This window comes from Acanthochromis polyacanthus, chromosome 23 (genome assembly GCF_021347895.1).
Source record: "Acanthochromis polyacanthus isolate Apoly-LR-REF ecotype Palm Island chromosome 23, KAUST_Apoly_ChrSc, whole genome shotgun sequence".
NCBI lineage: Eukaryota > Metazoa > Chordata > Actinopteri > Pomacentridae > Acanthochromis > Acanthochromis polyacanthus.
In genome coordinates, this window is record NC_067135.1 from 24,021,969 (window position 1) to 24,037,355 (window position 15,387).

A 15,387-nucleotide genomic window follows, 5' to 3' on the forward strand; every position below is an offset into this window, starting at 1 on the left:
AGGCAGAGTAGGGCGGGTCATACAGAGGAAAATTTTGCTAACACCTCTGTGGCACTCCAGTTGATTGACAGGTCTGCTTGAAAGATGCGCGGAAATGCGAGAAAGTCAGAATGAACACCTTTCAAGTGAGTGGCACGTATCGAGCGAACCTACTTTCATGGACGATATAATTCTCAGGTAAGTTTTAAGGTGGTTTCCAAATGAATCATTGTTTTAAACTACTGGCAACATGACTGCACATTTCAAGGAGAGGATATTCTGTCGCCAGTGGTTAAAGCTGCATTCAATTCCAGCCATTTTCAGTACAAAAAAATCGCTAATATTCTATTTGTAAATAAAAATATGACGAGAAATACAGGGAATATTGGACGCGCATCGCGAGGTGCATTTCCTCGAAAACGACCTATTCGTGGATCATATACCGTCTTCAAGACATGTTCTGGACAAAATAGTTTACTGGCTTGTATCGTCTGGATGTCCAAGGTTGGATTATGGCCGTTTTTTGTGGAATATTTTCATCTGTGTGTAATAATGAACCCGGAAATGTGAGTCGCGCTGTGTGCGTTAAAGCCGTGTACAGAGAAAGGATGGACGGATATTCGTTGTTTGTCGGACAAATGTGTTTATATTACCGCTGTGGTAATCAGATCTGAAAGTGGTTTATACCGGCGGATTCATGAGAATCTAAGTTTTCCATCGGCGTATAGTGTTTGTATAATCGCGTTTGCAGTTTCAGACATTTAGCAAATTGCTTATGCAGATCTCAAAGTGTACCGCGGGCAGGACACTGAAGCGCAACTGAAGCGCAACGGGTTAAACTGAGTGTCGGGCCGAGTCTGACTAACGTTTTGAAAGGCTAACGTTATTCTAACGTAAGTCTGAAGCAAGCTAGATTGGGATAATGTGGGAAAAGCTCTAGGCTGGTAGTTGATTTTAAAGTAAGTAAAAACACAAGAATGGGGGACAGGTAGTTTAAGATTCGACCTAAAACAACATTGAGGTTTTATTCATGATGAAATATGAACAAGGATGCACTGTCAACTTCATATTTGAAGTATTTTATTTAAATAAATGTTCAAAAGTAACTGAAACACCATGTTTGCCTCATGGTAAATACATGTTACATTAATCCAGTTTGCTTGTGTGACCAGTAATAACTACAAACTGCTCCTAATCAAGTCATGATAATTTTATAATAGTGGGCAAGTAGAAATGACTGAATAAATTGAATAGAGTAGTCTTCTATGTCACTGTTTCTAAAACAGGGCGTTTTTCTGGACTAATTAAAAAAAAGGTGAAAATTAAGAGTATACCCACTTCTCCAGGGACCACTACACCACTGAACTAAACCTCCACCCAGGAATACAACCAGTCCTTCAGAACATCAAACATGACGCATTTTATGTTGCTGAATGCATGAAAATGGTTCTTCACAATGATACCACAGAAGAACCATTATCAGTTCTACGAAATGGTTCCTTTATGCGCCATAAATATCACTCTAAGGTAATTAAGCTAAAATAGATTCTCTACGGAATCATTTTTCAGATAGTTTCTTTTGGTTCGGTATTGATGACAGGACTTTGTAAGTAACTTTCCAAGCAAAATTGTAAGAACTGCATTTCTGGGTCTTGTCCATGAGAATATGTTGAATATTTTGGGCTCTGGATTGTTAATTGGACAGAATAACAAGTTGAAAGTCGTAAACTTCGGATGTCAAGAACTATGACGGGCTTTTGTCACCATTTACCAAATAATTTATCGATAACAAACGTGGTGGTCAGCTGCAGCTCTGATATAAGGCTATTACCTGCCTCCACAACAATACCAACCAGTACATTAATAGTTTAATACTTAAAGTCAAAGAATCTTGTAGATTTTGCTTCTTATGAACGTAACACTGATGGCATTGTTGAGCTTGTTGCTGCCTCACATTAAAACAGCTGACTGGGTTTCAAGGATGATTGTAAATAAATTTTAATGCTGTGTTTCATTCCTGAGCAGGTTTAAACACAAAGCAACACTATGAAATCTATAATAAGATCAGCTGCTGGTCTTCTGGCAGGAGTGAGTTCTGTTTTCTCAGAGGTTTAATTTTGCTTAATGCTAGTCTGGTGTGAGCTGCATGTCATCCTGGATCCTGATCCACAGGAACTGCTACAATAAAATCATATATCAGAGTTGGAAGTCAAGCGCAGATAAATTGGCCACCATGCCAATGTGTTGCTCTGTCTATTGCATTCAGTGCAAAAAAAATCAATCAACTTTGTCTTAAATTAAGTATATACAATTCAGAAAGAGAAAATCACCTTCAGACCTTCAGATTAGAACCCAATATAGAGAAAACAAGACTTTACTATTGAGTACTGCATCAGTTCTGTGATATGAAGCATCCTTATTTCTTGTGATTGACAGTTGAGATGACCAACGGCGCCGTGTTCTTCCCATTGTCACAAACCCCCGGGCTGAGGAAGGGGAAGATCCTTTCTGAGAAGGAGCAGCCGCTGAAGGTGTAGATGTGAGATCTGTTCTCCGCGTCAAAGAATGACACTATTCCCTCCTCATAATCCAGAAACACTCCCACCGTCTGTGGCTTCCCCTTCAGAGACAGAACCACAGACGGGGAGTCCAGAGCCCTGTACTCGCTGCCGTTCCTCAAACGCACCGTCCAGAAGCCGTTCTCCGGCTTGGAGGTGATCATGCCCTTCCTGTTGACCGACTCTTTGACCATGCCCAGATCCCAGAAGGTCTTCTGTCCCACCTCAACCTGAAACATACGAGGGTTAGCGACACTTTAAAAACAGGCGTTGCACTGGAAAGGTGCAGAAAGTGATCCACCTGGAAGTAGATCCTCCCAGACAGGAAGCCCTTCTTGCTCAAGACGCAGATGACGGGGTCGAAGCGTTGTGGATTGTCAGGAACAATGTGGAGTAGCTCGCCACGGCCGGCCTGCTTGCCATCAGCAGACAGGACGATGTTTGGATGGGCGGTGTTTGGGTCCAACACCACGTCAACTAATGGGAGAAGGGAAGTTCGTGTGACCATAAATACCTCTACAGCCAGAATTTAAAGATCTCATATAGTAATGAAAGTCTTACATGTAGACAAAAACCATGTCCAACCACGTTCTAATCTATGATGGACTTCTTGCTTGCATCATCACATCCTGTAGTGCAACCCAGAATTTTTAATAAGGCAAATGTGATTTCACCACATTTATTGACAGAAATTGATTCCAAAATTGTGCTTTTTTTTTTTTTTTTTAAATATTTGCTATATTCATGAGGAACTTGAGGTGCTTGTACCATATAGTTTTACTGGAAAAAAAAAGTTGTCTGAAAACCAAGAAGTGTTCACAACTCACACTAATGTGAATATTCATCCAAGAGGCCTCTCATCCAAGATGAGAGGTGAAATGTCTTCAAGTAGGTTTTTGGACTTCTGTTGTAGGTTCTTGAAGATGTCTTGGATGAGAGTTGACATGTCTTCAAGAACCTACAAGAGAATTTGCAAGCTCTTGGACTTGGACGAAAGAAGTTGTAGTTTCTTGGACTTCTCTTGTAGGTTCTTGAAGACATCTTGGATGAGAGGTGAAATGTCTTCAAGAACCTACAAGAGCAGTTGTAGGTTCTTGAACTTGGACAGTAGAAGTTGGAGGCTCTTGAACTTCACTTGTAGGTTCTTGAAAACGTCTTGGATGAGAGGTGAAACGTCTTCAAGAACCTACAAGTGAAGTTGTAGGTTCTTGGACTTGGACAAAAGAAGTTGTAGGTTCTTGGGCTTATCTGGCAAATACTTGAAGATGTTTCATCTCTCATCCAAGAGACTTCTTCAGTTCTTACTAATGGGGAGTACAAGAAGATACAGTCACCCTTGGTCACATGGCTAATGGTCCATTAGTGACACAGCACTTGCATCCTTCCAGGTGTGAATATTTATATTTGAATTACCTGCGCAAATACGGAGGATTTTCCCACTTTTGGGAAAATCCAAATAAAAGTCTGTAGTTTCTCAGATGCTGGGAGTCCATGAAATCTCTTGTGTTCATTCTTGTAGCAAAAGCAAAACATTTGTTGAGTTTTTTTTAATGGTTCAGACTTTCGAGTTCACAGAAGTGGAACCAGAAAATCAGTGAGAGGCAGCTGCTCATTCTGACTGGTTCACCTGGAAAGAAGTGAGGGCGTGGAGCTATACAAAGCTGGATACCTATTGGCTGAAGTAGCTCTAAAGGAACACCTGAGTCACATTCTTACTTTCTTGTAAAGCTGGGAGGCTATTTAGTTGTAGGGGGCTTAACGAATAAGGAAGTAAATGTCTTCATATCTTAACAGCTTTTACTTCGCACCTTCAAGTATATAAGAACCATAAAACCCAATATAAAAGGACTTTCACCATATGGGACCTTTAACATGCTTTGATCAACCACCTAGAGTAGGTCACCCATAAAATCTAGTTAATGTTGCATCATACGGGATGGATGGAAATAATTCTTAAAGATTTGTGGTGGCGTGAACAATAAATTTGTGCTTTAAAAAACAGATTTTAGCATCTGTATTTCTTCATTTTTCAGTTAGCTTTCATATTAACGGTTGGATTGATGAGAGCTTTCAGGTAAATTTGAGCAGTAAACAGTCATTATTACTGTTTGGAGTTCGACAAAAACCCTATTTAAAAGTTGGAGACTTATAATTATGAGCATGACGCTGCTCCTCCTGAGATATTTCTCTCTGCCATGACGTCTCTTGCTAAGTCATAGACAAACATATTTGCGATCCAACACGTAAAAATGCATTTATGCTGAGCGTGTTCATACCTGCATACTTCTGCATCCTCTTCATCTCTGTCAAAACAATAAAAAAACAATGATTAAAAACTTTTAGATTCATGAGTGGATTATTTTTCAGAAATTCGTAGAACCTTTATTGTTTGCAATAACCGATATTCAAAAATATGTTTAGATGTTTATGAAGTTCTCAAGTTATCTATGGACATTAGAATAATGTTTTTATTAGTGTAAACAGACGTAGATCATACTAACATTATTGTATGTTGTAAAATGTCCATTGTAACTTCTTAAGATGAACTAAAATAAGTTAATCGTAGCTGAATGCTCATCGATATTGTACAAAAGAGGCACCGTTACATGGTTTGGTAGTTGAGCACAGATAGATAAACATCTCCAGCATTTTTATGGCTCTGATTCTGGACAAACTGAAGACTAAAGGGATGTACATTGTTGGACGTATTGGGAGTATTATGCCATTCTGAGCTGTGCTTCAAAGTAGTTAAGTTGTTATCATAATCTGGTTCATGGATGGCAAAAACGTCTCCATTTGTTCGTCAAGATGCAGCCCTGAAATCAGCCACCAGTCGGCGTTGTGGAGGTACGTCCACTTTACCTTCTTTCTTCAATCTTTCCAGCTCTTCCTTCAGGCCGTTGTCCAGTTTAGACAGCGCTCTCCTCAGCATCCCCACGCAGAGTTCAGGATGGACGCTGATCTCCATCCACTGTCTGGTGGGTGGAGGTGACATCAGAGAGGGCAACCTCTACCGGAGGAAGACATGGGGAGGAGGAGTTTAAAGTTGGCATGAACTGTGCAGTGTATTTATCAGTGTTTTATTATGCAAAAAAAAAAAAAATTAATCTAACAAAAGAATAAAAAAGGTCAACAGGTCATAGTTCCTGCACTGTTCAATCTGTAAAAAATAAAGATAATGAAAAATGAAAAAGGTCAAAAAGGCCAAGTCCCTGTGCTGTTGAATTTGTAAAAATAAAAAAAACTAAAATAAATGCTAAAAATAAAAAAGGTCATAGTCCCTGCATTGTTTAATCTGTAAAATCAAAAAATAAAACAAGAATAAACACTAAAAACAGAAAAGGTCAAAAGGTGCAGGGACTATGCCTGCACTATTTAATCTGTTTAAAAAAAGGAAAGACAAAAGGACAATTAAAAATAAGAAATTAAAATAAGTCAAAAAGGCCAAGTCCTTGGACTGTTTAATCTGTTAAAAAAACTATAAATAAAAAAGGTCAAAATGTCATATGGTCTACACAGTTTAATCTGTAAAAAATAGACAAATTTTAAAAAAATGGCACTTAAAGGCATAGTCCCTGCAATATTTAATGTATAAAAAAAGTATAATGAAAAAAAAAGAAAAATGAAAAGGTCAAAAGACAAAGTCCCTACATTGTTTAATCAGTATAAAAAAATAAAATAATTAAAAAAGGTAATCAAAAATTAAAAAGTAAAATCTGTGAAAATAATGGCAGGTATCTGTTAATTTCATCTAATGCTATACAGTTAAACTGTAAATTTACAGCCACACATAAATGACTGCTTTTCACCTTATTTTTTCTGTGATTTTATTTTATATTATCCGTCACTGAACACAACAGTAAAGATTATTTAAAAAGTTCAAGCTTGAGACTGTTCTGCTTCCACTGGATGGAGGAGCAGGTGGAGCTGCTCACCTGTAGGAGGTGCAGGTGGTCCTCGGTGCTCCTCAGCTCCTCTAGCTCAGTGCTCCTCCTCTGCAGCTCCCTGATCTCCTGCTGCAGCTCATCCACCAGCTCCTCGGCTCTCCTCTCCGCTGCTTTCTGCTTCTCCTCGATCTCCGAGTGGACTTCGGTCTGCCTCTCCTGGACAGAGACGATCAGAGATGCTAAGAGACGGTCAGTCTCAGCCATCTCCTGCTCTGCACTCGCCTGGAGGAGGATAAATTATTTTAGAGACAACAACAAAACAGCCTCCTCAGTACAGTATGTTCTGTAATATTATGAATTTTTTGTTGTTGAAATATTTTACTACATACACTGGAATAAGCTGTTTCATTAGTTCTCTGCTGACATACAGTCTGTGCAATGACAATACTATATACACAATACTTCATTACATCAACAAATACCAGTAAGATGTAATAGTTATTGTTATAGTAGTTAGTTTTTTAAATTACTTACGTATATTTTCATTTGTTTTTCATTTTCTGACTACAATCCTGAAATGTTTGCACCATATCTTTCCTGCTGTAGCTCTGCAAACAAAACACTATGGGACCAGTAAAGGCGGATCTCATCTGATCTCATTCTCATCACTATATCTCATCTTTTCTTACCTTGTTCTTCTCACCTTATCATTTCTTACCTAATCTCATCTAAATTCATTCTTCTAATTTCATCTCACCTCACCTTATCATATCTCATCTCATCTTATCTCATTCTCATCACCTTTTTTCCATCTTATCTCATCTAAATTTACTCTTCTAATCTCGTCTCATTTTATCTCATCTAATTTCATTCTTCTCATCTCCTAATCTTATATGATTTTATCTTATCTCATCTCATTCTTCTCATCTCATCTGGTTTTATTATTCTAATCTCATCTAGTCTCATTCTTCTCATCTTATCATATGTTATCTAATCTCATCTTATCTCATCTGATTTCATGATTCAAATTTCATCTCATCTTATCGCACTCTTCTCATCTCATCTTATCGCACTCTTCTCATCTCTTATCTCATCTCATTCTCACAAAATGGTTCACATCCTTTCTCATGTCACCTCATCTCTTTCTCTTCATCTTATTTATTGTCTAATCTCACCTTATCTCATCTATTTCATTCTTCTAACCTCATCTTATCACATTCTTCTCACTTTGTCATATTGTATCTCATTTCATACTTCTCTTCTTATCCTTCTCATTCTTCCTATCTTATCTCATCTCATTCTTCTAATCGTATCTCATTGCATTCTTCTTATCCCATATCATCTCATCTTCTCTTATCTCAACTCATATTGTCTCATATTATTGTAGCTCTTCTCATCTTGACTCATCCCATCTCATCTTCTCTCATTCTTTTCATCTTATCTTATTCTTCTCATAATATCATCTCATGTAATTCTTCTCATCTCATGGTATCTCATCTCATCTCATCTCATCTTTCTCATTCTTATCTTATTTTATCTTATATGCATCGTGATAAACTTCTTTCAATCATTCAATCAATCTCTTGGACTTCAATTTCTCAAAATGCCTTATTAAAACAAGTGTAGGAAGGACTTTAAGAGAGTTTTTTTTTTGCATTTTATACCTGTAAGATGGAGGGTTTTTTAGGGGGCACAGTAATATTTACTAGTCAAGGCTGCATTGGTGCAGCCTGCCTCTCATTATCTAAAACAAATTCTGTCATCTTTAAATTGGAGATATCTTGCCATGACATCCTCACTTTGACGCTTGAAAATTAGAGATTTTAAGTTTCAGTGGCCCTTCAAACCTCTAACGGAGCTTTAAAACACTTTTCTGATTGTGATGTAAACAGGAAACTCGTGAAAATGAAGAATTTCAGTGTGACAGAAATGAGCTCACCACGCTGAGCTTCAGACAGTTTTGGATCTCCTCCACTTTCTTCAGTCGCTCCTGGATCATCTGCTGAAAATCTGCCTTGGTCTTCTTCATTTGGACCTGAACAGGGAGAAGAGAGGCTGTGATCATGTGCATGCATGTAGAAACGGACAAATAAAATAAAACCAATATTCCAGAAGCTGTCAAAAATATTGTAGAGTAACACAAAAGAATTGTCCCAATAGTTTTCCATCAACAAAATACAGCAAACCTGAACATCATGTGCATTTTAATCGTAAAAACTATGAAATGACTTATAATATGCAATATTAATATATATATATATAATTGAATTTTGGAGACATCTTCTGTAATTACTATTAACAGACTTGCAGAAACAGTACTTCTGAAGCTAATTGTATTTCATTTTAGAAACATATTTACAGTATTTAACTTTAACAGTTCGATCTGTTCAATAAAAAGCAAATTTTCAATTGTATTTAGCAACTTTTTGACAGCAAAAAATTCTTATTCCTTTTAAAAAAAAATTTTTTACAGCTAATTTCAGCAACAATTATTTCCCGTTTTTACATAATGCATGTAAAGGAACATTTTTTTTTGTATTTTTATTGATATTTTGGTGTATTTTATAATTAGGGAGAAAAAACAACAACAAAATAAAAAATAGCAAAATTACCACATTTTTTATAAAATATTCAGGACTTTATGAGCTAATACACAGTAAAAAGATAAATATTCCATTCCTCATTCAGACACTTTCATGTACATGTGAGTTCTGCAGCATCTTAGCAACCTGAATTGAAAAAAATGTGTAGAATTTAATCCAACACCGTGAGTGAAGAAGACCCAGGATTGATAAGATGTTTTAATGTCCAGCGACAGTGCAAAGGTAGAATATTTTCCCCCTGTAGAGGAACAGACGGTTGCATCAAATTGTGCAGAAGAGTGGCGATAAATGTGTTAGATGTGTTCAAAAAGATGTGTACTGGATCCTGACTTACTTCTACAAGAACATAATTATCATAAAAAAGAACAAATATTGATGAATGTCAGCGGTCTAGTTATTAAAAAGGCCAAAAAAAACTAACATGCATTGGATAAAACTAACTATGTTCACTTATAGGCTGAAAACAAACAAAGAAAATATGAAGACCTTTGGGGATATTTTATAAATGATGTGAGATTTGTTCGAAAATGATACCGAGGAGTAGAATGTGTCTGGGAGACGTGGGATAATAAATGTGGACTACCATCATCGCCACCATAAAAGGTCCCCAAACCTGTTCTTCCAGGACTTTATCACTTTACCTGCTGATTAAACCACTTTACATATTGGATAAATTACATCCTAAACGCCAGTCATTGCATCTGTAGACTTATCAGCACCTTCTTCTGTCATTTGCACATGCAAACTATTCTCATTTGCACATTTCTGTCTCACTCTTTTATATTCTGTAGATTTTTTCTGTATTATATTTTCTATAATTTTATTTTATTTCACTTAATTTTATTTTATCTAAATTTATTTTTATTCTATTTCACTTAATTTTATTTTAAAACTTTATTTCAATTTATTTTTATTTTATTTTATATTATTTTACCTTCATTTAATACCCTAATATTCTGTGCTGTCCTTTTTTTTTGTCCAATTATTAAATATCCACGCTGCTGCAACAACTGAATTTCCCTCTAGGGATGAATAAAGTCTAAATCTAAATTTATTATATCTGTAAACATATGTCATGTGCACATAGTTTCAATTTTATATTTCATATGTTTTTTTTTTTAGATTTTACTTATTTCACTTTATTTTGTCTTATTTTTGTTGTATTTTATCTTATTTTCTTATTTAATTTAATGTTGTTTTATTTTATTTTTTATCTTACATTGTTTTATTTTATTACATGTAATTTTACTTTATTCTTTTTATTTTTTCATATTATATTTTAGTTTTTTTATTTTATCTTATCTTGTTTTTATTTTATTTTGTCTTATTTATTTTACAGTAGTTAATATTGATTGAATATCCACGCTGCTGTAACATCTTTATGTCCCTCCGGGGATTTATAATGTCATATTGAGTCAAGTCTAATTGAGGAATTGAGAGGAGCAGTTCATTGTTTATTAGTCTTCTGTACTTTCTTGCAATTACTTCCTGTGTCTATATGTTTATTGAAAAAAGCTTAAAGATATTGTCGGGGAAAAGTCTTTAATTTGATGAGATATCTTGTTATCGCTAATGAACAGACGTCGGTGGTAACTGTGAATTTCATGCTGGACTCTACGACTACAGGGCGTACTCCACCTTCCTCTCGCTGCTCTCGTCCTCTATCGTGACGGCCCGGTGGTCTTTGTGCTCGGTCTCGGTGCAGAACTGACAAACGCACTTCTGCTCGTCCCTGCAGAACATCTCCAGCAGCCTCTCGTGCTTCTTACACATCCGGTCCTGCAGGTCCCCCACCGGCTCCATGAGCTTGTGCAGCCTCAGCGTGGCGACCCTGCGGTGGGGCTCCAGGTGGGCTTCGCAGTACGACGTCAGACACGCCAGGCAGGACTTCTGGGCCCTCACCTGCCGGGCCGTGGCGGCGCAGACGTCGCACACCACCTCGCCCGGTTTGACTGCGGACAGCGGCGAGGCGGACGAGCACGACACCATCTGCCTAAAGCTGTCCGCCAGCTCCTTGAAGGCCGTGTTGACGCTTATTTCAGGCCGGGAGGTGAAGGATTTATTGCAGGTGGGGCACTGGCAGGTGGAGCTGCTGTCCCACACGCTCTGGATGCAGGACTGGCAGAAGTTGTGTCCACAAGGAGTGGTCACTGGGTCGCTGAACACCTGCTGGCAGATGGTGCACTGGAACTGCTCTTGTGGCAACATGTTTGCCGGGGAGGCCATTGACTGCGGAACAGTAAACAGGGAAGTCAGTCACAGGAAGATCATCGATAGAGGAAGCAAACTAATTACACATATGGTTGATGTTCTGCATAGTTGTGTAGCAAAAATACATACTTCTACTTGTGTGAGTAGCTGTGTAAATATATTGAGGTATGCACTTCTTGAAATTCAGGATTTCTACACCCAGCACTGTTTGGTGTATTAGTCATTGTTTTGTTGCCCAACTACACGCACCAGACACACCTTTCTCTTTCCACAGATTATCACAATAACACAGCCTGACACAATAATAACACAACAGGCACACCGACACACCAAAATCAGACACGAACTCACGATTACCTGCTGCTAAAACGAGGCCTGCTTAAGGTGGTAACTTCTAGCCGGTCTCAAACTGGTGGTTAAACATTTAGGACGCCATAAAAGTCAGTAATTATATGCACACGGAGAAAAAAAGTGTTGCAGAATAAGTCGCATTTAAGCACTTTCACCCAATTACACTCACTTGCTGCAGCATTTATTAGCTTAAAATATTGCAATTTGACAAATTCTGTGTTATTTTTGTTAAGTGTAATGGAAAATCTTTAAAATTTGTATCACTTTGTGTGTCGGGTCAAATATATCTCCTCAATATTAAATGGGTAATAATAGCAAGCTAACACATTCTGTCAGTTAGCAGCTAAATGTGGAATGGAAGCTATTAGATTTAAATATTTATCAAAATACAAAACGAAAAACAAGCTAGTTTATTTATCTCCATTTGGCCCACAGCGGTTATTTATTTAGGCTACTAGTGGCTGGTTTTCAAATGCTTAGCTTAGCGTAGGCACTGGAGTTAATCAGAAACAGCTTGCATTTGCATTTATTAAAACATTATATCTAATTGGTTTATTCTGCATAAAAACAAGGGGTAAAATCAAGTTTTATCAATTATTATGTGCTGAATTATTTTTATTTACTAGCCGAGCACAGTGAAGTCATAACAAAGCTACCTTTTTTACCCTCTTTTCAGGATTTATGCTAAGCTAAACATGCAAAACAAGCATATTTCCCCAAACGTTAAACTCTGACTTAGACAAGCACAATTTTAATGATCTCAAAGCTACGCACGAGCAATTAAAAGTGGGAAAATGTATGTCAAGGAGTTCATCAAATCTGCCCCAGTTACTTAACTTTCGCTCCAAACCATGAGCGTAACATTTCTTACCTAGCCTAGCTTAAAGTAGCACCAACTAACATTTAACCCGTAGACAACTTGTTACATTATTGTGATTTCCTGTGAAGTAGGTCTGAAATCCAAATAACTGAACAAATCTACGGCCTATAATCCTCTTCTGAACAGTCCATGTCTGAGCTATTTAAACTGATTAATTTCACTTTCATTCACATGTGCAGTCTTTTCCACAACTCTCACAATAATAAGAATAATCACATTTGTAGCTCTCCCATACTTACTTCTGTCAGCTGGAGCTGGTGAGTCGGTCCTCGCTGTTGACAGGTGACTCCTGCTGTATGAATGAGCGTGAATACATGACAGGGCTAGCTGTGAAACAGGAAAATGTAACGTCACCACAGTTATTCATCAGCCCGGCCCTCCCTCTCCTGGGCCCAGCGCTCGTTTCTCTGCCGGCCTGACTGAGCGCCGCCTAATCTTAAAATAGCAGCATTCAAAGCACAACCTGCCATTAGTTACTGTACTAATAGTACTTAGTTGGCATACTGGCTGACAACCTTGTGTACGTGGGTGTGTGTGTGTGTGTGTGCATATGAGGACATGGGAATACATAATAGCAGCTCTCACAGGAGGAAGGAGTGTGTTTTCCTCATGGGTGTGGTGAGTCCAATGGTTAACATTTTCCACTTATGACACCTGACTTGCATGCCTCAGACAGCAGAGCAATGTGAGAAATGCTGCCGTGCATTTCATGGTGAAAGAACACATTCTGCTGCAGATAAGAGGATTGTGAACACGGTGAATGCCTCCTTTATTTCAGCTGAATAAAGGCCATGAGGAAGAGTTTTAGTTTAGTTTTTTTAGTTTAGTTTATTTCAGTCAGCATCCAAACAACAAATTAACAATAAACAATTACTGTTGGCAATGACTGAAAAGGTATAGGCTGAAGCACAGCTTATATCGCCTACCTTATCACAACTTAAGTTTTCACGCTGAAAGGAAAAATGAAACAAAAATCTAGAGAAGCATTTAGAGAAGCTTACATTTTGCCTTACAATAAATTTCTTAAATAAGATTCCATTAACTTGGCTTTAAGCTTTCTCTTAAATATAAATAATGAAGTGCAAGACTTCAGTTCATCCTCGAGAGCGTTCCACACATGTACACCTTGGAAAGAAAAACTTCTTAACTTTACATCAGTTCTTGCTTTAGGCTTAGTAAACATAAATAATCCTCTAAGTTCATATGAAGTACTTTTCATTTTGAACAAGTTCTGAACCACAGTTTGGAGCTCTGTCATTTTTAATTTTAAACATTAAATTGGCAATTGGAAATTACTAAAAATAATAAATTTTGTTTTGTTTAGATTTAATGAAAGTTTATTTCTATCAAACCAGCATTTTAAAATTTTAGTTCGACTTCCACTGTATTTAGAAGTTGATCAATATTCTTTCCAGAACAAATATATTGGTATCATCTGCAAATAAAATAAAATGCAAAAGGTTAGTCACTTTACAAATATCATTTATGTACAGTAAAAATAATTTTGGTCCCAAAATTGAACCTTGTGGAATTCCATATACTATCTTTTGTAACTCTGATTTATTGTTTGATATTTGAACATATTGGTACCTATTTGTTAAATAATCTTTATCCATTTATTTGCGATTCCTCTAATTCCGTAGCGTTCTAATTTTTTCAACAGGATATTGTGATCAATAGTGTCGAAAAGCTTTTTTAAGTCGACAAAGTAGTAGAGTAGAGTAAAGCAGAGGAAAGGCCATTGATCCTCAGAAAATGGCTAAATCCAAACAATTTTCTGAAATGAGACTTTCACATTTAGATTATAGATCATGTGATAAGTGTGGGTCACTAGTGATTACTCCTACTTAGTGGTACAGGGAAAATTCCACTGCATTCATCTAAGAAGTAGTTACTTTTACCATTTCTGATTTAATTTTTTTTCTTCAAAACATATGACATAAATACAACATATGCCTATAAAAAGTATCCCCCTCAAGTGGAAGACTTCACATCATGATGCCGCCACCACCGTGCTTCACATTCATGATGCTACCACCACCGTGCTTCACATCATGATGCTGCCACCACAGCGTTTTCATGTATCCCAACAGGGAATCAGCATACAACCTCGTGTTAGCATCCTGTTTGCATCGGTGAGGACATGTGGCTTTTCTCTTGATTTGCATTCCTCAACAAAGCACAGAAGCACAACTATTACAGTTACATGCCATTTTCTGCCATTGACCTTTTCCATAACTGCAGCTGGACGGACAATTTAAATTCATCCTGTCCACCTTTATTAGGGTGGTCATCACTGACTTCAGCTCAGTATTCAATACCATCATCTCCTCGTGATATTAAAAAAAGCTCCAACACCTCAGTGTCACCACCTAGAGAGGGAATATAAACCACCTTTCGTCAAAAATGACAGCTTCCAATCAGAAGCTGCCACGTCACAACTTTGACAGGTGGCCCCGCCCCCTTTTTAAACCGGAAAGTCCCGCCTTACCACGTGCTCTTTTACAGGAAGTCCCGCCTTATGACGTGTTATTTTCACCACGTGATCTTTGTTTATTCCGGGAGACCCTTCCCCTCGGACGCCAAAGTCAGGTCTAAAGTGTCTCCCTAACCCTCAGCGGCTTATCTATTCGGTGCAGATGCGCCCCCCTCCCCCCCCTCCCCCTCCCTCCCTCCCGGGTCCTAACAGTCAAAAGTATTTATCTGATGTGGAGCAGAAGCGTCCCTGTAAAACAAAAATTTCGGCGTTCTCATCCCTCCTATGACAGAGTTTTTTAGCATTCTTTGACAGAGAAACCTGTGAAAATCAAAAATGTTTCTGTATTCTCTCTGTAATAGCGTTCTCTGAACCCCATGCTGCTCTCCGGTATGTCTTGTCTGCTCGCCGTCGTGACTGGTGTCTATGTGTGTGTGTGTGT

The 15,387-nt window shown here is 37.8% G+C and overlaps 1 protein-coding gene across 1 annotated transcript; it reads right to left on the reverse strand.

Annotated features, from left to right (window-relative positions):
* Window positions 1-1,090: 1,090 nt before the first annotated feature.
* Window positions 1,091-15,109, reverse strand: LOC110968016 (E3 ubiquitin-protein ligase TRIM39-like). Its single transcript, XM_051944168.1, has 9 exons — window positions 14,961-15,109; window positions 12,709-12,796; window positions 10,666-11,256; window positions 8,364-8,459; window positions 6,473-6,706; window positions 5,400-5,547; window positions 4,814-4,840; window positions 2,839-3,014; window positions 1,091-2,767 (listed from the first exon to the last, which is right to left on the reverse strand). Exons 3-9 carry the CDS (start codon window positions 11,251-11,253, stop codon window positions 2,396-2,398), a joined length of 1,641 nt encoding a protein of 546 aa, XP_051800128.1. The 5' UTR covers window positions 11,254-11,256; window positions 12,709-12,796; window positions 14,961-15,109; the 3' UTR covers window positions 1,091-2,395.
* Window positions 15,110-15,387: the final 278 nt, after the last annotated feature.

Bases quoted from the DNA above. Each gene is read 5' to 3' on its own strand.
- LOC110968016 (XM_051944168.1), bottom strand. From the start codon at position 11,253: ATGGCCTCCCCGGCAAACATGTTGCCACAAGAGCAGTTCCAGTGCACC. The intron at 6,707-8,363 runs GTGAGCTCATTT...ATCCTCCTCCAG, and splicing joins ACTGTCTGAAGCTCAGCGTG to GCGAGTGCAGAGCAGGAGAT. The intron at 3,015-4,813 runs GTATGAACACGC...TTCTCCCATTAG, and splicing joins GAGGATGCAGAAGTATGCAG to TTGACGTGGTGTTGGACCCA.